The sequence below is a fragment of the Wolffia australiana genome, chromosome 16 (genome assembly GCF_029677425.1).
Source record: "Wolffia australiana isolate 7733 chromosome 16, ASM2967742v1".
Taxonomy (NCBI): domain Eukaryota; kingdom Viridiplantae; phylum Streptophyta; class Magnoliopsida; order Alismatales; family Araceae; genus Wolffia; species Wolffia australiana.
In genome coordinates, this window is record NC_135850.1 from 12,257,349 (window position 1) to 12,281,973 (window position 24,625).

A 24,625-nucleotide genomic window follows, 5' to 3' on the forward strand; every position below is an offset into this window, starting at 1 on the left:
TCTCTAGTGGGTGATGGATTATACACGTATGGTAATCGCTGATGATAAAGGTAGCATGAGAGAGTTCGAACACTACTCGGTATCTTATAGAGCACAAGGTGTAGCTTGGCACCCCACGGGCTGGAACTTAGCCTATTTATTAGGCTAAATCGATCCTCTGGTAATTAATCTATATGTTGATATAGTATTAATAAGGTTGGCCAATAATTGTTATTGGGCCACTAAAGTTATTAACTAGAATGATACATTGGCCTAGAGGGTTACACACATAAGATCTTAGAGACATTGGTGAATATATTTTACTTAATGTAATTTTGATAAAAACTTAAGTGAAATATAAATAGGGGAAGGGGCACTCATTTCAAGCACCCATGCCAACCAAAATTGGGACTCTTCCCCCTTTCTCCACTTTGATCTCTTGTCCACTCAACAAATGAGAGTGTCTTCGTGGAGATCCAAGAGCAGAAACAGAATCAAACATTAGGTAGGATTAAAAATGAGATGCTTCTAGAGGCTGGACACTTGAACTGCTTTAGAACAATCTCAAGGTGAGCAAGACAAGGGTAGAACAAGTTCCCCATAAGTTACCTATGATGTCTGCTCTTAAAGATCGCTTTGAAATCGATAATCGCTTTCACATTCATGAAAACCATGTTTGTCGTGATTGAACCAATGTACATAATCCAACATCTGCGTGATTGGTACACATGCATCCATGGGTGAATGTCGTATACTTTGGGGCCTTATACATATCATTAATGAATTATTTGCCCATTTTCTACTCAAAAATATATTAAAGTAAATGATATTAACTGAAGAGGGAACATCTGGGAAGCCAAACCAAACGGGTAGAAGCCACCGAATTTAGAACTAAATAATAGATCACCACGGATTGGGTTTCTCCCTAGTAGAGCTTGAACACAACTTCAGTTTCAAACTGTTGTTCAAGAGACTTTATCCTCCACAAAATTTACAATAGAGGTATCATTTATTTTACTTCAATATTGACTTTTTGAACTGTCAAACACTCAACATCTATAATAACAGGGATAACAAAATTGTAAATTGTCACTCGAGGATATTTCATGATCATTATTTGTAATTTGTAATTTTTTAATTCATGTCTTCCTTTATAATTATCCACCATCAAAACTTATATCCATGTCTCTTACCCTGATACCTCTGTAAGACATGAAGATAGAAGGAAGACACTACACCTTTATACCTTTTTAATTCTAAGTTAAAGACTTTGAAGAGAGAATACGAACCTGAGGCCCAACAAAGAAAGCCCGTTATCTTTCCTATATGGGGGACTCCATGATAATCTTACTCCACATAGGGTATTTTTCAAGTATTCTCACCCTTTTGTTCTCACCGAGCCTTGCGTGACGTTAACAAAAAACGGCGTAAAACTAACAACAATTTCCAACCTGCTGTATTTAATCGCGGGAAGGGATTCAAATGCTGATTTCTTGGAGCTTCTTCTGTTCAGGTTGTCTGATTGCTGTCAGAGGATCGGTGGCGTTTAGCTGTGTTCTTATATATACTTTCAACTTGCTCAATGCGCGATTAAGCTGTCAGCATAGTGTCATAGTTCTGGAGATGGATCACTTTTTTTATATTCGTTTCCTTCCTATGCGTTTAATGCGTCTTTCTTCCCTTTTTTTGCATGCAAAGTTTGATGCAGGTTTTGCGGTTTTATTTTGATGCTGGAAATCCTATTTTTCTTCAGATCCTTTTATTTATAGGAGTTCTGTAGAATTTTATGTGATTCAGTTAACAGAATATTTGTTTTTAATCATTACTGGAGCGATCCATTTTGATCTTTGAAGAAGCTAAAGGTCGATTAGCAGGAGAGTTAATAGTAAAATGATTATCGATGGAAATGAGAGAATATTCACATTACCTGGATTTAGTCAAATACAAATTGAGGAGTTCGTAAGGTTTATGAATCATTTGATTTGTTCATTTCTGTAGATCATAGTGGAAATGATCGACGACGATACAGAGGATCGCCTTGTTAGGTTTCGCAAGGAGGCTGGCCGTGCCTTCCTCGAAGAGTTTGGCTTGATCAGTCACCAGATCAATTCCTACAATGCTTTCGTCGAAAACGGAATACAGAGAATTTTCGATTCGCTGAGTGAAGTCGATGTGAGTTCTGGAGAGGAGGCGTTAAAGAAAGGCTCTAGATATCTGCGTCGTGCGAGAATAACATTTGGTAAAGTTAGGCTGGAGCTCCCTACTTTCTGGACAGAGGATCATGATAGTTATGGGGAGCCTCTGAAGTTGCTGCCGAGGCACGCTCGACTTCAAAATTTGACATACTCTGCCAGAATGCTTGTGGAAGTCAAAGTAGAGGTACAATAGCGTGAAATTATGATAATTTTTTGGGCTCAAAGTGTTTGGTATTCTGTAATCCTGGTTTGCATCCTAGTTTTAAGGGCCTATTTTGGAGGGAAAATTAATTTGGATCATCACCAGACAGAAATTTAAACCTTTTAGAAGCTTTTTGGACCATAATAAGAAATTCTACGTCATTCGTTTTTGGTGATTATGTTATTCATAATCATTTTTTTAAAGAAATTTATTCATTATCATTATTCCCAGTTGATTCCTCCAAAAAACAATCTTTGTTCCCAGTCCGACGGATTTTTCCCGTCGTATTTCTTTTCGCTAAGTTATTGTTCTATCAATCTTACGTCTTACAAGCTCAATCGAAGTAGTGTCAGGTTACTGTGGACAGTGACCGCTTTCAGATTTTGATATATTTTATTCCATGTAATTAGTTCTCACATTCTTTAATAAAACTGATTCCCACACACCAATCTATAGATTGAAACATGTGTTCTTAATTTTTTTTATGTAAGAAATATCATGGATTATTTTTCTTCAGATTTTTTCTCTACAGTAGACGAAATGGCCCCCATCTTTAGTTCCATCTATCAACCTTTTATTCAGTCAAAAGATTTTGCGTTTTGTAAAATTCCCTTACTTACGCGGACACATCAGCTCTTGCATTTTTGATATCTGATCATTCTCTAGTTTAATGAAAAATTATTAAAGATGGTACCCAAAAGTGAATTAGTTTGAGATTGGAGTCCGCTTCACAGTTTGTTTTTAAGGTAATGATCGAGATTAACTTTTCCTTTTCGAAATTTCAGGAGAACACGGAAGAGGCTCTCAAAGGGGAAAAATTCAAGGCAGGTAAAGGAGAATATACCAGCACAAAGGTGCTGAACGCAGAATCTAGAGAGATTCTAATGGGAACAGTACCAGTCATGGTTAAGTCAAATCTCTGCTGGCTTCATAAACTTGGAAAAAGTGAGTGCGGCTTTGATGCTGGGGGATATTTTCTGATTAAAGGAACGGAGAAGGTGAATATTATTCAAGTGACATTTCTAGATTGTATGGTAATAATATCTATTAAACTCCTGCATTCTTTTTGCCACGTGGCAGGTATTTATAGCCCAAGAACAGCGCTGCCACTCAAGGCTCTGGACAGCCAACAAGCCCTCATGGGTAGTTCAATACCAGTCCCCGCAAAAGAGGAAGAGAGTCTATGTAAAGTTTGATAGTAATTCCAACCATGATTCCTTCACTTCAAAGAAATTCGTCACCGTGAACTTCATCTATGCCTTAATGCCAGTATGGTTACTATTTTTTGCTCTTGGTGCATCATCTGACAAAGAGATCTTTCAAATGATAAACATTGACCAATCAAACACCAACCTGGTAAGCATATTACTGGATACAATTAAAGAAACAGAGGAGAAATTTTCTGGGTTCCGATTGGGAGCGAAGGCCCGTGACTTTGTCAGCAACCTGCTAAGAGGCACCAAGTTTCCTCCTACGGAGACAGTCGACCAGTGTTTCAAAGATTACTTATTTCCTGGCATGGAGGAGGAGAGAGAAAAAGCTCTGTTTTTAGGGCACATGGTGAAAACTCTGCTGCTTACCTGGTCTGGAAAGAGAAAGTGCGATAGTATTCATGATCTTAGGAACAAGAGATTGGAGCTTGCCGGTGATCTACTATCGAGGCAGCTTTATATACATGTCAGACATGCTCAAAGGAGCATGTCAAGGAAAATACAGAGAGATTTGCAGGGGGACCGTCCATTGAAAGACGTGGAGTGCTACGTTGACGCATCTATCGTCAGCAATGGCCTAAGAAGGGCGTTTTCTACTGGTCAATGGAGTCATCCCTACAAGAGGATGGAGACGACTTCGGGAGTTGTTGCTACTCTCCGAAGGGTGAATGCACTGCAGATGATGTCTGATCTGAGGAAGACGCGTCAGCAAGTCCAGTACAGCAGCAAGAGCGGGGATGCTAGATATCCGTAAGATTGAGTTTTTCTTCAAAGCAATTTATTTTTTGGTATATTTTTATCAGGAATTGGTGATTTTTTTCTGGTAGCGCCTGAAATTGAGTATTTTGAACCCTGATGGAGGTTTGCATTATTGATTCAGACTGAAGGATCGCTGCCCAGGAATCCGAAAATTGAGAACTTTGATAGGAAACTGGCCATTTTTAAGAGTTTGGGTAGAGAAATCCACTCAATGATTATTTAATTTATTATGTTTACCTTGGAGCGGTTGAACTTATTATGTTTACCACATCTAATGATGATACTCTTCAATATGGGCCAGAAATATGCTTTTGATTTATGCTATATAGTGTAAATCCAATCAATCGATAATCAAGATTTTCGTCTGCTCATGCATAGACGTATGTTACAATGATTTTAATACTTCCAAACGATTATTATTTTTTTATTATTTGCCTTGTGAAATCAGAAAATCGATTTTGGCCTGTTGACTTCATGTGCAGCCACCCATCATTCTGGGGAAAACTGTGCTTCTTGTCCACGCCAGACGGGGAGAACTGTGGGCTGGTGAAGAATCTGGCGGTGACTGGCCTTGTCAGCTCCCACAGTGAAGAACCAGTTCTAGAAGCGTTAACATCGAGCGGTATGGAGTCTCTGACCACAATTCCTCTACATGTAATCGGTGAAATGAGCAAAGTTTTCTTGAATGGCACCTGGGTGGGTTCCTGCCACGATGGCCGATACTTTGCTGCTCAACTCCGCAGTCTTCGCCGCAGACAACTCATCCACCGTGAGGTCAGCTGTCTCTCTCTCTCTCTGTAGATTATCCTCAGCTCTTTGACCCTGCCACATGGAGCTCCTCACATTTGTCATCTTTCTCTATCTCTCTCTTTCTTTCTCATTCTCTGGCTTGTCTTCTGGTTCATTCACTCTGCACGATAGATATCAACCTCTTCAAACTCGCATCCTGCAAATTGGAAAACAACCACGTTAATCTCCCTTTGTATCTTCTGTCTCTTTGAATCTGCCAGAGGGTAGGTCAACCCCTTCAATCCCTCCCTTTCTCTCTTTAGCTTATCCCCCCCTTGTCTGACCCTGCTAGTTGGATAACATGCAGTTTTTATAAAACACTGTTCGGCCACTATGGCCCAGCACATGAAGGTCAACCCATTCACTCTTGCCTATCTCGCATTCTTCCGGCTATTTGACCCTGCAGGGTAGAGGTCAACCCCTACAATCTTTATCTTTCTCTGTTATTATACCCTTCGTCTCTGACCCAGCTAGACATAGGTCAACCCCCCCTCTCTCTCTCTAGATTATCTTCCAATTCCTTGATCCAGACCCAAGCCGCATGGAGTTCAACCCCTTCAGTCTCCCTCTTTCTCTCCTAGCTTATACTCCAGTTCCTTGACCCAGACTCAGTCAGCGGGGGGATAAGTTCTTTGACTCATACTTAGCTGTATGGAGGTCAATCCCTTTATATTCTCTCTCTCTCTCTCTCTCTCTCTCTCTCTCGTTCCCTCTAGCTTTTCTTCTCGTAGTTTGACCCATACCCTGCCAGATGGAGGCCAACCACTTCAGTCTCTCTCTCTTCCTATCTGTCTCTTTCTATAGCTCATCTACTTCCTATTTGTTGCATCCAGGTGGAGGTAAAGTGGGACCCACATGACCGAGAAGTGCGCGTCTTCACTGAAGGGGGAAGATTAATGCGACCACTTCTAATCGCGGAAAATCTAGACTCAGCCAAGGACCTTGGCCTGGCCAACCTCCGCTTCCAGTCACTACTCGATGCCCAGCTGGCAGAGCTGATTGGAGCAGAGGAAGAAGAGGACTGCCGGCCCACATGGGAGGTGACTCGCTGTGACGGTGACCACACTCACTGCGAGCTGGACCCCTCCTTCCTTCTGGGCCTGGGCTGCTCCCTGACCCCCTTCACCAACCATGACCTGGCCCGCCGGGCCCTCTACCAAGCTGAGAAGCACTCCCACCAGGCCATTGGCGCGTCAACGGTCAACCCACTTATCCGCCTCGACACAGTCTCGTACCGCCTCTACTACCCGCAGCTGCCCCTGGTCCGGACTGCAGTCTTCGATGGCATAGGTCGCCGGTCTGAGCTCTACAATGGCCAGGCAGCAGTGGTCGCAGTCAACGTGCATCAGGGGTTTAACCAGGAGGATTCGCTTGTCCTGAGCCGGGCTGCGCTAGACAGGGGCATGTTCCGGGCCGAGGTCTTCCGTTGCTACCGGGCTGCAGGAGGGGACGCCGACGGGCTGCCTGAGGTTGGCGCGATGTTGCGGCCTGGAGATCCAGTGGCGGGACATACTGTGAGGCTGCGGCACACGGAGCGGGGCTCTGTGCAACGGGTAGTTGTGGCAGGGGATGGTGAGGGGGGGAACCATGTGGCGGTGGTGCTGCGACAGGTACGGGAGGCGGAGTTGGGGGACAAGTTCTCGAGCATGCACGGGCAGAAGGGTGTGGTAGGCCTGGTCGAGTCCCAGGAGAATTTTCCCTTCACAGCACAGGGCATCGTCCCAGATGTGGTCATCAATCCCCATGCCTTCCCCACCCGCCAGACCGTGGGCCAGCTGCTGGAGGCCGCTCTAGGCAAGGCCATTGCTGCTGGGGCCCCTGCAACCACAGCCACTCCGTTTTCTGCTCCCTCCGCCGAAGCCATTGGTGAGATGCTCCAGAGGTAATGTGTTTAGAACCATGAAATTTTTTAGTATGGTTTGTCATGTCCAAAAATGGCAACACCTGACATGACATCGATGATGATGTTGATGTCAATTGATGAGCTGTCGATGACGTCCTTAACATTAACTGTCCACAGGATTAGAAGGTTTTGTCAAAGCCATTGTCTACTAGTGCAGTTGACATTGACTGCGACAGAGTTGACTATATATTCCTTGAATTTAAATAACCACCTGTAATACTCGGTCAAGGAGGGTGGTCATCACCTATGAGACTTTTTGATATTAACGTTGACGAGTGCTTAACGCCTGGTTTTTGCATGGGTTGGGAGCAGGGCAGGGTTCTCAAGGTGGGGGGCAGAAAGGGTGTGCTGCGGGAGGACGGGGGAGATGGTGAAAGGCAGCATGGTGTTCATGGGGCCGACATTTTACCAGAGGCTGGTGCACATGGCGGAGGACAAGGTGAAATTCAGGAACACGGGGCCGGTGCACCCGCAGACTAGGCAGCCGGTGGGCGAGAGGAAGAGGTATGGCGGAGTGCGGTTTGGCGAGATGGAGAGGGACTGCCTGCTGGCGCACGGGGCGGCGGCGAGCCTGCGTGAGAGACTTATGGAGCTGAGCGACGCGGCGGAGATGAACGTGTGCAGGGGCTGCGAGAGGGTGGCAGAAGTGGTGGTGAGGACAGTGGAGGGGAGGAGGGTGAGGGGGCCCTACTGTAGGGTTTGCAAGTCCATGGAGGAGATTGTTAAGGTTGATGTGCCCTACGGCGCCAAGCTGCTCTACCTGGAGCTCTTCAGCGTGGGCATCTGCCTTAAGTTCCGGACTGAGCCTTGCTAGTCCCCCTCCTGTTTCCCAGGTATCGGATTCTCTCTCTTCAAGACTCCCCTCTCCTCTCTTCTCTTCTCTTCTCTTATCCTCTCTTCTCTTCTCTCCCCCCTCTCTCTTTATCCTCTTCTCTTTCTCTCTCTCCCCCCTCTCTCTTTATCCTCTTCTCTTTCTCTCTCTCCCCCCTCTCTCTTTATCCTCTTCTCTTTCTCTGTCTCCCCCCTCTATCTTTACCCTCATCTCTTTCTCTCCAACTCTCTCCCTATCCTCTTCTCTCTCTGCCCCCTCTCTCTTCTCCTGTCTCTTTATACTCTTCTCTCCAACCTCTCTCTCTCTCTCTCCCCCTTTGTCTCTCTCATTTCGTATCGTCTCCTTTTCTTGTGCTCGTGTGCATGAGTTTTTGTGGGCTATTGGCTCTTTAAAACTCTTTCTCTCACTCTCTCAACCACGCACATCTTGTTTTGTAGCGTTCATGCGCAGGAGTTTTTTGGCTTCTCAATGGTATCAGAAGACTCACCGTCGCCCTGCTCTTGCTCCTGTATTTTTATTTATTTCTTTCTCTCTAGCTTTATTTATTTATTTCATTCTTTCTCTCTCATTCTTTCCCTTCTCTCTCTGTCTCATCTCATACCGTTGACTTGCAGGCATGAGCAGGGGTTTTTGACTTGTCATGGACTACAAGCCTGCTGACCGCCCTTCTGTTTCTCTGGTATCGCATTGTCTCTTCTTAAAAAGATTCTTTCTCATCTCAATCCTTTAATGTGCGTATGCGCAGGAGCTTTTTGGACATAGGTGCAGGATTCAAGGACCAGAAGAGATGCAGTTCCTGTGAGTACTGCCCACTCTTCTCTTCATATTCATGCATTTTGTAATACACATCTTACAAGTTAGTGTGGGCTCTTAAAATGAACGTTTCTGAGATTTTCTGGTGTTTGGGTAGTCTAAATGTATACTGGAAGGGGGTTGCAGATTGGGTTGATTTAATTTGGTGGAAAATAGTCCTAAAAGAAGCAAATATTTGATATGATCTCTAACCCCTCTTAATGCAGTCATGTCTTTTCCCTTCCACATGTTCCCTCTAAATAGGGCACCTACCCTTAGGAGGGAAACCATGAAGTATCTTGTTATTGGAAGTGCTCTACGTCCTAACCCTGTCTCTCCCTCGTGATTGTCTCCTCTTCACTGCGTCTTCAGGTGGCTCGTCCTCGGTCAATCCCTACCCCCCTGTTCGGTCTCTCCCTTGACCATTCCCCTTCTCTCCATTTCCGGAAACTCTCTCACTTATCTCCTTCTTGGCCTGTCCATCCCTATCCATTTGAGGTTTTACCTTTCGGAATTACGTCGAGATGATACGTCCCACGAGGAAGGTATCAGTATTCTCCCCGTATAAGAACTCTTTGGCTTTCCATTTGTCTCATCTCAGCAATTATATGTAGCATGAAAACATAGGACATTAGATTCATCTGTCAAAATGTCATTCCCCTATTTCATCTCTGTTCAAGTTAAAGATACATTGTAATGTATAATTTATTTTTCGTCCTTTTCATTTCTCATTTGGCATGGTTACAAATGGATATATGCAGTTTGGTAATCAATAGAGGGTTTTTCAATGATGCATGAAAAGGCTGAAATTTAATCCTCAATTCAAAAATAGACTTGGATTTTCCATGTGCTGCCTACTATGGATGGAAGTATTTTCTACTTAATTTGAAAAATGTCTTAAATGGTTTTAACCTGTCTGAGGATGTCATGGAGAGTCCTGATTTTGTTGGGGATTAAAATAAGGAAAAAAAGGATAATCAAAATATATTGTCACCTTAAACAGTTACCTTGATCATGTTTAGACTTTTCAAGAATGTCAAGAACTCGTTAGTTTTCTGTAATCTTAATAACTATGTTACTCCATATACTTTTTGTGAGATTGTCGTTTCCCTGTAGATTATGTTGCAGAAATTAAATTGATACAAGTATCACAAATAAACACGAAGTTACAGAGTTGGGGTCTACAATAACTTTGCTAAATTCGATGATCCATATCCTAGTGTCATCCTTGTATTTACTGTGGAATATTTTTTCATCATCCAGCTGATCTAACATACACAGAATGTTAGAGTTTAATGGGTATCGTGTAGTTCAAACTTGTTGAACGATCTTTAAATGGATTTAATTATTTGAATCATCTCTTGGATGTTGTGGGAACATGCCAACTCCTCTTGATCTCGGTGCCAGACATGTTGGAGTGTTGCAAACTACTCCATCTGGTGGCCACAAATGGTTGAATAATTTCTTCATTCCGAAGGTTAAGATATAAGATTGAACCTAAGTTAAAGATATCAGCCAATGACAAAGTGGCAAGCAAATAAAACAATGTAGAGAATCAATTCAGTTATAGTCTAGTGTGAAAGGGTTGTACCTGTTTGTGCGTTTCAGCTGCCCGTTATATCCACTCATGACATAGTAAAAAAATCATACCAAATCAGAAATTCATGTGAGGTAATGATTTTACCTTTTTTATAAATAGATGATGACAGATAGATGATGACAAATAGATGATGCTAATGCACGAGTAGCTAGTCAGTATTGACGAGTTAATGAAATTATGTTCTCGTAAATGGAAGCTTTCCATCGTAAAATTTAATATATATTTCTATTAACTTGAATTCATACTTGTTATTTTATGTCTGAAGAAAGTTATTTTTATGAACTACATTTGATGCATGCTTGTCTGCATAGTTCCTATATTTTTCCTCTAAATTTTGTGGCAAAAGTTTAGTCAATTTACAAGTTTTCCAGTTTTTTAATTTAAGTTTGAACCTATTAAGATTTGGATTTTGTATGGGGAAAGGAATATTGATTTCTAGATAAATAAGTTAATGGTCCAATCTAAATAGGGTTTTGATATAATTTAATTTCAACCTATTTTGCTGCCAAATTTTTCATATTGTTTAGATAATTCAACTAAAAACATAATTATATTTATTTATGTTTTCATAATTATATGTATGGTCAAAACAACAACAGCTAAAAATATGTGTGAGTTTTATATACTCTTGACTTTAATAATACCTCTAAAATACAGATTTCCAGATTGTCAAAAAATAACTGGAATGCCTCTTGTTTTGAGCTTTGGCAGTTAGACTCAAAGAATTGCCTAATATATCTTGTATATTATTTATCTTTTTAATGAAATTATGTAATCTGACTTCTTGAACTTAGAATCAATACTTAATTGCAACCAAGTTACTATTGCCTTTATCCTTCATTATTGATAAAAGTTATTTTCTTAGAATGCATTGGTAATTCCAATTAGATACATCAATGTAGCATAGTGAATCTAAATCATGAATTTTGAAATATATAAATTTACCAATTGTATTATTAATTTTGCAGAGGTTCTCCTGGATATGGTGGGTAGACATGGTTGTTCTGTTCATTTAAAACGAACAAAAAAATTTGCATAAAAGAATCGCACAGGGGTTTGTTTGTTGTTCTGTTCTTTTTTTGTGCGAAAATTAGAACAGCTGTTCGATCAATTCGCACAATTCGCACAAATTTGCAAAAATTTGCACAATTCGCACAAATTCGCACAATTCAAACAATTCGCAAAATTAGAACAATTTGCGCAAATAGAATATTTCACACAATTAAAACAATTCACATAAACCAAACAAAATTCACACAAAGAGAACAAAATTCGCACATGGAGTAAAAAAATTGCACAAAATTGTCATGCATCTACCAAAATATATTATACTAAAAATATTATAATTTATAATATATTATACTAATTCACAAGACACCATCTTCAGTAGAAAATCTAACAGTACAAATCTTATAGTCATTGAATCCAGTGATATGGCATTTAAACTTTAATGGTACCTGATATGTCAGGGGTTTATGTCATTGCTTTAACTTAGAAATTAAGAAAAAATATTACATATATAAATACTCTGTAATATATCGGGCAGTCTATAGGGAGATAAGACTTCAATTTCAGAATTATCTTGAGGTTTGGACAAAAACAAACGGAGAAAAATCTAATATAAAATTTTGGGGGCTTTTGTGTTACTTTCTGAGATGTTATATAATTCAGGATGTAGTATCAACGAAACTCAAGAAAAATTACTAAAAAAAGCTCAGATGATTTTACTGAATTCATTTGGTAATTTAATCAGAAGAAGGGATTTTACTGAATTCATTTGGTGATACATTTGAATTCATTTGGTGGTTTTACTGAATTCATTAGGTATTGAAAGGGAATTAATGGATTTTTTAGATTTTTAAGAATTAGGTTCATTAAATATGACTTAAATGAAAAATTGTGTACTTTGATAATTTTATAGAATTTAATAAGAGGGCGTAATGATTTTATATTTGAGTAATAATATTTTTAGGTATTTTTTCTTATTTTTTGCAAATTTTAATCCATAAAACACCCGATTTAACTTTTCCAGTGATGGGTGGCAATGACGGCAGCACCACATTGTGTCAGCTGATGTGAGAGCAGCCGGAGATGGGCCCTTGGGTTGGCTTGCCCATTCCAGGTTGGTTTAGAAATAGTGAAGACCGGTCCAGATCCAGTTTAGAATACTCAATCCAGATTTGGTTAAGTCTAAAAGGGGGTGCCTTAGAGACTAGTGGGCATACTGCTGGACCCTCCATAGAATCATGGGCAAATCAATTACGAATTGATGCAGTCCATGAAGAATCTGAACCAGAGAAACAAATAGATGGTTGAGATAGAGAGAAAGGGAGAGAGAGAGAGTGAGAAAGAGACTGGGAGAGAGAGAGAGAGAGAGGGACAGGGAGAGAGAGGGAAGATCGAATAGGCAGCTACATGTTCAGCCACAAGCTGAAATGCAGCAGGAGAAACAGTCAAGAAAAAGCCAGCGATGTAGATGTATTTAGCCTTCTCAACTGTTCCCCACAAAGGAGTTAGTGAGAAGTAATAGGAATGGCGCCAAAGTTGCGCTTAATAGCCATAGAACCAGAGAAGCACGAATTCTAAACTTAGTTTTTTTTTGGGAAAGAGAAAAGGGAAGATCACCCAAGAGTGGAACTACATAATTTAGGTAGATAAGTTAAGTTTCATAAGTGGACGATCCAGAAGTAGATACTCTTTGGAAAAAAACATAGACACCAAAATGGAAATATTGATAATGGTAAAGAAATAATGATAATCCATTCTGGATTGTCGATCAGATCAAACTTGTCTCTCTCACCTAACCTGAATTGATGGCCGTCAAATGAATTTATGAACAGCGGACCATGCGATCACCTCGACTTTCCCGGTAAGTTTCGGAAATTTGACGACCAATGGACAATTGGTGAAGGTTTTTTCTGCGATCTGCTGCAGCGATTCATGTGAAGACAAATCTGGTGTATTATGCGGATGGACATCTGGAACACGGCAGACACATCCATGGCATGTATTTGGAGAAACGCAGTTCACAATTCCATTTGTAAACAGTTAACCGCGGGAAATTTATCTTCGAGAATTGCTTCGGCCCACTAAAAGCCTGACAAGAGCTGATCGATTGATGCCGCGATCAAAAGAACCATAAACCGTGGGCAAACACTTTGGAATACTGAAAATTGTCGCAAGGGCTGATCGACTACTTCAGGAATCAGGAAAACAGTTAACCGCAGGGAAATTATCTTCGATAATGGCTTTGGAACAGTGCAATCGTCGTAACAACTGATCGATCGTGATGGGGGACCATCGCACCGACACCAGCACTAGACGAGCTCAACCACATCGAGTTGCTCGTGCCGACGTCCGTAACCCAGGATTCAAGTACTCTGTCGTGATCTATCGTAAGTTTTCTTTATTATTTCATTTACGTATAATTTTCAGAACAATTGGACTGAGCCGTTGTTTTGGGCCTCGTCCATGTTTTCATTTCTATTTTGAAATACATGTAAAGAGGAGGACCTCGTCTCGTGACGGTTTCCTCCTCTAAGGATGGTCTCTTTGCACCCTTCCTCCCTATATAAGGGGAAGGTATGCCCAAGGGAGAAGAAACCATTTCGCCCTTTGTTTTTTTTATTTTGTTGCCTTTCCTAAGAGAGAATTTGATAGGTCGTTCTTTCCTTTCTTCGAGAGAGAAACCGTTGCACCGAGCTCCGGTTTTCTCCTCCGCCAGATCTAGATCTGGACCAGGATCGCCGGCGAGAACGGTCGCCGCCGCCGGCTCGATTGCTCCTCCGCTCCGCCAGCGTCGGCAGACGATCGCCCCTCCCCGCCGCGCCGGCGTGGGGATCCGAGAGTGCAGAGCACCCTGCTACAGCGTGCCCTGTCTCCCGACTCGGCCGGTCAGGTCAAGCACCGAGCCCGCCCTGCCAGCCGCGCGCCACTGGCGAGATCTATCGCCCTGACGCGTTCGGCGCCGCGCGGCCCTTATCACCTCTACCGTGTTGAACTGCGGCGGCTGACTTCTACCTTCGCCCATCGATTGCCGACGCCGCGCGGCCTTGTCCCTGCCGAGCGGACGCGTTGCCGACGATCCTGCCCTTCAGCGGTGCACCCGCGCGCGACTCGCCGCCCTTAACTCTCTCTCGACGCCGAGTGCTCTTGAGCCCTACCGCCGGGCTCCCTGTGCCAGGACCAGCCACCAACTACCCCTCCAGTGGTCGTGCTCCCACTGTCTGCCTCCTGTGCCGCTGCTAAGAAGCGCCTATGCCTCCTCGCTCGTGCCTATCGGAGATTCCGGAGCTTCCCCAACTGAGACTCGTGGGGCGGATTATAGCCAGGTTCTAATCTCGATTTTCCCCTTTTAAATTTCAGTATCGTTGCTTTCTTCAGTGCCGTCTTCCGCTATCGTATTCCGCTGCCGCTAGATACTTTGACATTGTCTCGAGTAGGATAGCCACATTTACTCGAGAGCTAGGAATCTCCTTGTGATTGACGACGAAGCTGTTGATTTTCGCGGGTTTAACTCCGACGGACCGTAAAATGCCTCTCCGTCGTAGTATTATTCGTCCATTTTCTACGGGTCATCCAGAGTCTACCTTCCTATTCATCTATTCGAGGGGGTATTGAATTGTTCTCCTTAGCCGGACCGCCCCTTTTGCTCGTTAGGGCTACTTAAAATCGCATAACCCAACGTCATAGAACATCTACCTTTGCATTGTTGTGACGTAATACGTGCCGTCGATCCCGGCAGTATCGTATTACATCAGATTGCTTCAGAGATCACAAAAACAATTAACCGCGGAAAATTATCTTCGACAATCACTTCGGAACAACACTAAAATAGAATCAAGAACAGATAAATTACATACAAAATTTTTTTGTGACAGAATATCCTTCTAAAAAGAAGTTTTGTTTCCAAGCAATGATCAATGAAACTAAAAATTAACACGGACAGAGAGAGAGAGATAGATCAAAGCCAGCAAAATCAACATGAACTTACCAAAAACTTACCAAAAACTTAGCAATCTGAATAAACTCTGCTTCCTATGCTCCTCTGCCGACTCTAGCGCTAGAGCAGTTAGTCTGCTGAGTGCCAACAGAAACCATACAGACTGTAGGTTGAGACTACATAGATGGAGAGATACGGGATTAGGGTAGTCACCTACAGGCGATCGAGGACGGGCCAAAGAGAGCGAGAGATCGAGTGACGGAGAGTTTGACAGAGAGAAGGAAGAATCGATTCTGTTTTTTAAAAAAACTTTAAAAATAATTTGCACAATTCCCACAAAATGAACCGCACAGGGGTCTGTGCTAAGTTATGTGCAAATTGCATTTTATTCTGTTCGGATAACCGAACAGAACGCACAATTCGCACAGAGCGAACCGAACGACCATGTCTAATGGTGGGGGATGATAGGATGAGGGATGGTGATCCGATGGGGCCAATGGTCCCGGATGATGCAGCCTAAGTGAACGATACACTACAAGCCTAAGTGATCTGGTGGGGTTACCAAAACCCCTCTAACAATCCTATAAATTTCACTTATTTTCTTATTCTCTATAACCCCTTGCATCTCTGCTCTTCTCATCCTAAATGCTTCTCTTGTTCTCCATATTCCTTTTTCTAAATCTCTATATCCCCCATATCCCTTTATCTCTTCATTTGATTATATCTTTATTGCATTTTTGTTATCTTTCATTCTTGAAATATTAATACATCATCTTATCACTTCATAAATCTCCTTAATATTTTTTTGTTCTCTCTTTTTCCCCATCCTAATTGCTCCTCCCATTTACCACGCACTCCTTTCAATAAGTCACTCTATTACCACCTCCAAATATCATGTCAATAATATATAATTAATGACCCTCCAAAAATTAAGACAAATGCAAGAAACTTGAAAGGAGAACTCAATAATAAAAATATGACAGAAAAATCTACAAGGTAGGAACCAAATTAACATACTTTACCAAAATACCTTTAAGTAATGGTTACAAAAATCCCTTTCATTAAATCTAAGATGTATCTTGCATTATAAAAACATTTATGTACCAATGAAAAGAGTAGCCAGTAAGGGCATGGATAAGACTAATGGAAATAATAGAGGTCCAACTGAGATCATCTTCATGACATAATTCACTCAAATATCAATTGAGTTCATATCCTTGATTAATTCTCAATTTCTTCATCATGGAAAACATCATGCATGGATCTTATTTTGAAAAAATATGAAGGATCTGTTCATCAATGTGATGTATCCTTTTATACTCTATTATGATGAGTTTCATTTTTCCCATTGTCTAGTCGAATATATCCATGCATTTCTTCACATAAGTCATGCTTCATAGTCTCCACTTTTGTCCTCTAATCAAGCACAATTACCATACCTAAGGTTTGATTGTGCCAGAGAACCTATACATAACATGAAAGCTTTTTTGAATTACTTTACAAGCAGTCTTGATCATTGGCCGTTCCTCTACAAAAAATCACCATCCTTGAATATGTGTATAGACACCTCTGTAACCTTGTCATTGAGTCATGTCAGTGCATCAACTATTTTCATGAGATAGTGTAACATATCACACATAGTATGTGGTATATCACACTGTCGGGTTCTAGGGGCATAGATCTGGATGAAGACAAGGATTCCACGCAGCAGAAGACACGTAACAGAAGTATAACGACATCATTCAAATCATGAAATAAAGTACCTTTGCACAGATCACATCCATGATTTCTTGGATCCTAGAGCGAGATGAGTCGAGCTGCTCAAGTGTGCAGCCTCTAGACGTATCCACACGATCCGCGGCACGAGCCCCGTTCTTTCTCCGTCGTCATCGTTACATCATCCCGATTGCATCGGGAGTGGAGAGGGGTTGTGGGGAGAAGGGAGAAGGAGAAGGCCCTGAAAAATTCTGGCCCTGGTAAATTTTGTTCAGGGTCTTCCCCTATTTATACTAAGTGGATATTTTTCATAAAACCCCTAAAACTTAAGTATATCTTCTGACGTCCAAAAGACCATTTGCGTGTGACCCTATAGGCCCATGTATCAGTCTAGCTAACGGCTCCAGCGGCCCAATAACCTTTATTGGCCTTCCAAATTAATTAACTATATCATCATATAGATTAATTTATGTCAGATCAATTTAACCCAATCGATAGGTCGAGTCTCCAATACGTGGGGCGCCGAGCTACACGTGTTCTAGAAGATACAAAGGAGTGCGTATCAACTCACTCATAGAACTTGTTTGTCATTGATTACTATGTAGGTATAGTCCCTCATCCACTTGATGCTCCTTGGATGACTTAGGGTATGGTCAAGTGTTAAACCCTAATTGGTCATCCGAGTTAGTACTAATGTATTTGTAAATCATCGGAGAACTCTTCTTCGATGTTTCTCTACCTTGGCCAAGGACTTCATAGCATTATCTTCCATGAGCTGTCACCTCTTATACTGAGGGTGGATGATCCCATCTTGACCACTCTATCATCTTTGTGAACTTCTCGATGCACCCAAACTAAGACCGTTTTGAATCTCATGATTAGAGACTCGTTAACCATATTCAAAGCACAACCGTTCATCCACAAGACGTCTTTGGTGTCTCAGGTCTAAGGACCACTTACACAACCGTGACGTGAATCAACCTGATTGAGAGTTTGGTATAATACCATTCAGGGATTCGTACGGATCAGTTCAGTGAGCTCTTTCCACTAAAGAGCACCCGCTATCTATCCTTAGTGTCTCCACACTAATGGCTACTGGACCGGCTATACTCATCATATGAGTGAGGCTAGATAGTGCTATTCTATCCGGATACTTTGACGCTCTTCTCACATATCCTTCGAATAGAAATATTTAGAACACATGCTTAAAGACTAATGATCTCTGTAGTACGATCTCATCATAATAAGTCTGATCATATATTCATGGATTCCATTATAAGCATCACACGTCACTGTAATGAATATTGTTCTATTAATGAACATGGAACGAGATGTGGAATGTGTGATTGGCTTGCCGGCCACATATATTTCCATCACACATAAATCTTGAAGCATGTCCCACTCCTCTAGGGTGATGCAATATTTCTTGGTCTATCAAGATGCCATATAGTCTATGGCATCATCTAGAACTTCTATGGCATCCACGTAGTCTATGACATCACCATTTAATTATAAAATGATGTAAAAAATGCTATTAATTATCATTTAAACAAAAAATTATAAAAATCACCTTACTCAATACAGTGATCGCTAACGATAAATCCTAATTGTAACCCAAAAAAGAAAGTATATTACATATTCCATTTTGGGGATTAGTAACCTGCCCATTCAATGACTCTATCATTTTAAGCCTTCCTTCTCCTTTCAGGCCTATCTTATCCATAAATATTAGGATTGGATAAGTAAATTGTTTGTGAAAATAGTTTTTTGGATGTTAGAGTTGTGTTGGATTGACATATTTTATAGAAACTATTTTATGCAATCTATAAAATTTCAGAAAAAATATATTGTAGTTTAAATATTTTTTCTATTTTAGGGATTTAATTTTTTCTATGGTTAACGTAATTTAAACAAACTATCTTACCTTTGTTCACCCTTGGCAGCTCTGGATGGCAGCTGGTGATGGTGGAGAAAGGTAGAGTGGAGTGTTAATCATGATGGCGAGAGCAGGGCAGTGTAAACGGTGTCAGGTTCTATGATCATGATTGAGATGAAACCTTGACAATTCATGTAAAAAATACATATATTATTGTCACATAAACTTTGTGATTAAATCACTTGAGCACAGATAGGATCCACATCTCATTTCCTCAAGTGGAACATGTATTTTTCATGTGTTCATATATGTATCCATGCGATCCTCAGAATGTGCAATCACCTCCTTTGTCTTGACGGCTCTATTATTGCTCCAACATCGTCCATACACCATTTTTATTTTATTGGGATTGGAGGGAAGCCAAGGGGAGAAGGGATAAGAAGGTCGGGCACCTGAAGAGTTTTAGCCTTGGTGAACTTTAGACTTCTCCTAAAACTGAAATGGATATCTTTTATAAAACTTTCAATGTTAAGTGTATCTTTTGACGTGTGCAAAGATCATTTATATTTGACCCTCTAGGCCTATGTATCAATCTACTTAAAAACTCCAATGTCCCAATAAGCTATATTATCCAACCTTTTAGTTATATAAATCAGCTCGTAGATTAAGTAAAAATATATCAATTGCACCCAATCAATAGGAATAATTTCCAGCATGTGGGTGTCAAGCTACTCATGATCTATAAGATACAAATGAGTATAATGAATCACTAATTGAATCTTATGTCATTGGCTTCCATGTAATATAGTCCCTCATAAGCTTGGTGCTCCTAGGATGACTTTGGGTATGGTCATTTTTCAAACCCTAATCAACCATCTGAGATACTGATGCGTTGTGAAATCATTGTATAAATCTTTTGTGATATTCCACTGTCTTGGCCAAGGACTTTATCACATCATCTTCCTTGGTATGTCTCCTCTCTTATAAAAGGTTAAAACTCTCATCTTGACAACATAATCATCCTCATAAACTTCTTATTGCATCAAAGCCTCAGATGGATTGAAATTAAATGAATAGGAACTCGTAGGCCATACCCATAGTATAGTATCTATCTGCGAGACTCTTCAGTATATCTTGTCTAAGGACCACTTAAATAACTTTTCATGAATAAATATGATTGACGTTTTGGTATAATACCATTCAGGGATCTAAACAAATCCATTCAATAGTTTTTTTCCAAAAGAGCACCCACAATCTTAGTGTCTCCACACTGATATCTTTAGAATTAGCCATACTCTTCATATGAGAAAGACTAGATATTGATATTATTTATAGATATTTTGATGTCCTCTTTAAGTATCGCTCAACTATGAATATTTAGAACATATGCTTAAACATGTGATCTATGATAACATGCAATATTAATATGGCTCATATGATGACATTACTTATTTATTCACATTAAAATGGTTATAAATACATCTAATCAAGCCTAGAATGATTAAATCCATTTTTCAAATGATGTTTTAATTTTTTAATTTTTATCTATTTTTATGCTTTTCTAATGTAATATTCTGAAGTTTTTGACATTTTATGCAGAGAAATAAAAAAATTCTAAGTTAATATATATTCATGATATTTTTGGGTATATATTTAATTGTTAAGAATTAAAAGATACTTTTTGTGGTTTTCCCTGCCTTGGCACGTGTCGTCGTTTGATTTGTCAATCAGCGATTAGCAATACTATAATGAGAATTTCTAAATTAATATATCTTTATTATATTTGGTGGGTTATTTTTATTTTTCTACAAATTATAAGATACCTTTAGGGGTTTTATTTTAGCCATGCCAGGTGTCATTGTTTGGTTTGTTGAATGGCGACCAAAGATGATCACTATTAATGATTGACATCTGCCAAGGGGAAATTTTTATGGCATGCCGATTAGCAATGCGATAATAGAATTTAATGCTAGAAATTCTCTCTCCTATTTTCAATTGCAAGGATGACATGGCCCAATAACAACGAAGTTCTTTTGCAATAAACAGGATGCATAAACGTGTTGGCATTTAATGCATAAAAATTCTCTCTCCTATTTTTAATTTTTTTTTGTTAAAACATGTGTTAAAGTGGCCTGTGCTAACACGCCATTATATCACACACATAGTGCCTTTATTATCTGAATAGTATTATTTTCATATTATAACATTATACTTTTATTTTGTCTTGTCATGATGCGATACATGGCAAGATGATATCCATTTATCGTGGAGAATGTAGGCCAATCTAAGTCAATGATTACATTTAATGCCCTAATCAAGAAAAAACCTAAAAAAAGACGAGAGGACAATAGCGAGGATGAGGAGAGAGAAATCTTTGGATTAAATCAACGGCTAGCGATCATCCAACTTTAAAACTTGATATCCAATGATTCATAAGTCTGATCAAGCTGGAATTTTAAAGGTATCTTCGTCTTTAAGTTCTCTATCCATTTCCACATCTGTAAATTGAGCCCGATCTTTGTAAAAAATATTAGAAACTTACTTCTAGAGAGGCATATTGAAAGAGAGTGAGGTTTTGAAAGTCCATAAAAGGATGTTCTTGGTGTCTTGATGGCTTGGAGAAGGCCAATACAGAACTAACGAAGCTGATCTGCAACAGGAAGACACCTTGATCTTGGCATAACATAGCGATTTAAGGTTAGTCTCTTGCCTTACATAGATCCATCTTTAACACATTCACTAGGTATATCGCATCCATTTCATCATCACTATCCATCACCATCCACCGTCATATAAAACTTGCATCAGATTACATCTACGGCGTCATGATCTTATCACACTCTTCCCCCTTTATGAACCTAAACAACATAAACCACTATCTTACTCTATCTTATTCCTCACTCATTCACTACATCCACCATCTTTATCCCTAAACCTCGCTCCTTCACTAGATCAACCACCTTTATCCCTAAACCTCACTCCATCATCGTTATCAGCTCTTGTCTTAAAACCCTAATTTAAATATTTCCTTTTATTATTTACCTTATCATTATCTCTTCTTATCATCACCTCTTCACACCTTCCTCTGTTTTTCTCTCTCATTTTCACTTGCTTCGGTCACATCCCACTATCAACCACTTGTGGAAGTATTATCTTAATCTTATTAAATTTTTACTATTACCATCTTCATCTTATCACTATCTCTTATCATATACATGTTCCTTCTTGCCCTTTTAAATGAATATATTGAGATAGCTATTTCCCTAAGATCCATTGCTTGTGGAGACGACCCATACTCATCCATTATCTAGTAAATTCAAGTGAGTGTTAATTTATAAATTTTATTCGTTAAACTCAAATCCTCAAAGATATTTTTACCCCTAATTTGATGTTAATCAATCTCCATACTATGATCTCGACATAACTTATTTAGGTCCATTTATTCATTAATTTTATTAAAGGCATCATACGTGCATTATATACTGAACATATGATCATTGAACAAGATATGGAATGTGTGATTGGCTTTACTGACACCTTTTTTCACTATTTCACTAAATCTTCATCTTCATTGAAATACAATGACTGTTTCTTATCTTATACATATCACCTCTCTACGACTTATTAATAATAATAATATTTCATGTCATAAAAATATTACATTTATTATTCACTCTATCTGTTTATCCTAGTTGTTTTCATTCATTATAAATAATCTAAACCTATGTCTAAACCTAATTATTTTTAACAGCATTATTCTTGTCTTTAGTGATATAGTAACTGTCGACATATATTTAATACCTTAATACATTTACCATCACTATCCTATTTAGGCTTGGCTATTATAATTAATACCTTTTATCCTCCCTCTAATGATCTATTTATCTATTTATTCTCCTTTCTAACTTATACCAAGATCCATCTCTAAGTACATTCAGTGCATGTACTAACTCCCTTACCACCATACATCTTTAGTGATTTTAAACAGTTATGAAATTTTATTTGACTGTCAACATTTTATTAAAGTAACTGTTGAAATTTAATAAATATATGTCGACCGTTACTATATCACTAAAGACATGTTGACAGTTAATGGTCAAAGAAAATTACAACATCACTAAAGACATGTTGGAAGTTAAGGGACATATATTGAAGCCATACATGAAGCTAAAAAATTAACTCGTGTAAGTTACAGAGAACCTTAATGGTGATCCTGGAAATTGGTCTTGCATTAATTAGCTCTAGTAATTAGATTTTATTTGGGATGTTTCTATTTGATATTTTCTTTGGAAGTTATTTCTATTCTTTATTTTTTGAACTGAATAAATGGGTATTATATGCAGCTTATATGATCATATAACATCTCTCTCTCTAGATTTTTTTTAATGATTCTAAATGGAAGGAATAAGCTGAACGTGCACAAGGATTCAAGGACAAATCCTTATCTTGCTAGAAGCTGAATGAGCATAAGGAACCACAATTTGTCATTTATTTTATTCCTTTAGTCTTTCTTGAATCAGAGATAATGCGTGTTTTAAATTAGGGGGGGAAGGAAAAATATTGCATTCAATGGTCCCAAAACTTTCTCGTCCTTTCATATTTTAGGTTGGGGAAGGATTAATTTCATAAAAATATTTATAATTTTCAATATATTGTTCCCCTTAAAAGTCACTTCAAAGAATATAATCGTACATGTCTTAAAAATCGTATCTCTATATGATATGAGCCATGGCCTAGATTCTATATGGTTAGGATATCTGGTAGGGTGAAGAATGGACATGAGAATCAAAGGGTTCAAGTATTACCTTCCTGGGTTGATTGCTGAGTGAGCCATCCATCATACTTCCTTCCACTATCTGATTTTATTTAGTGTTATAGATCCCATTATGTCATCAAAAAATCTGATGCCATAAAGCTAAGTGTAGGCATACCTGAACACTAAATAATGGCATCAGATCTTATTTGCACCTTCACCCAGTTTATTTCAAACATTTATTTGTTTTTCTTACAATTCAATGTGTTGATTATAAGAGTCATGTGAAAGAGGTCATCAAATCAATGTATGATTTTATGCTTCATGATGGAAAGTAATCACTTCATTATATTCTCATCCCTAGGAAACTCAGAAAGATTGGTACCTGATTGAGCGATGTATTGAAACATTTACTGAATGTTTCTGCTGGGATGTTTGATTCAGTTGAAGTTAGTGTGTCAATGACATCATTCATTAACTCCAACACCTCGTGTCTAGGACCCTATAAGTATTCTTGACATATATATCCTAACATGCATATATAATATATAATGAAATAAATACAAATTATATAGCCCCATAAAAATAAGAGTGAGGTTCCAATAAATATAATATTTCAGGAAGACAATGCAAAGCTGAAGCCTAATAATAATATTTCAAGAAGACAAGGTATTGGAAAATGCAATTCTAATACAGAGCAAAAGAGTCAAAAATAAAACCATTTGCAGCCAAGATGATGATTAAAATCAAATAAATTGAACCTGGCTCTAGAGCCTTGGGAGTCACTACTTGGACAAAAAATTTCTTCTCGGTGTCTAAATTTTTATTCACCATCACCTCTAAGCATGTTCAACTCCATTTAAAACTAAAAGGTTTATAGAAAATATTATATTCTTTCTTGATAGCTCCCATATTGTTAATGGGGAGCAATGTCTAAGAGCCTCTATTGAGCTGTCATTTTAGTAATCATGTACATATTTCACTAGATTAATTTCAAAATAAGGAAAAAGTTGAGTCAGGAAGGTAAAGCATGTATTGGGCTGATCACTTATATTCAAGGATGAAATTTCCTCTTC

General features: G+C 39.3%; 1 protein-coding gene across 4 annotated transcripts; it reads left to right on the forward strand.

Annotated features, from left to right (window-relative positions):
- Window positions 1-1,496: 1,496 nt before the first annotated feature.
- On the forward strand, window positions 1,497-9,087 carry LOC144713893 (DNA-directed RNA polymerases IV and V subunit 2-like). 4 transcript variants are annotated; one of them, XM_078588625.1, is made up of 10 exons: window positions 1,497-1,576; window positions 1,978-2,358; window positions 3,162-3,374; window positions 3,457-4,337; window positions 4,829-5,120; window positions 5,969-7,017; window positions 7,351-7,871; window positions 8,308-8,341; window positions 8,485-8,549; window positions 8,616-9,086. In XM_078588625.1, the coding sequence occupies exons 2-7, from the start codon at window positions 1,990-1,992 to the stop codon at window positions 7,850-7,852; spliced, it is 3,306 nt and encodes a 1,101-aa protein (XP_078444751.1). In that variant the 5' UTR covers window positions 1,497-1,576; window positions 1,978-1,989; the 3' UTR covers window positions 7,853-7,871; window positions 8,308-8,341; window positions 8,485-8,549; window positions 8,616-9,086. The 4 variants fall into 4 exon arrangements, with proteins under 4 accessions (XP_078444751.1, XP_078444750.1, XP_078444754.1 ...); XM_078588624.1 differs by having other exon boundaries at window positions 1,499-2,358; window positions 8,308-8,378; window positions 8,616-9,087; XM_078588628.1 differs by having other exon boundaries at window positions 1,499-2,358; window positions 8,308-8,378; window positions 8,619-9,087.
- The last annotated feature ends 15,538 nt before the right edge of the window (window positions 9,088-24,625 follow it).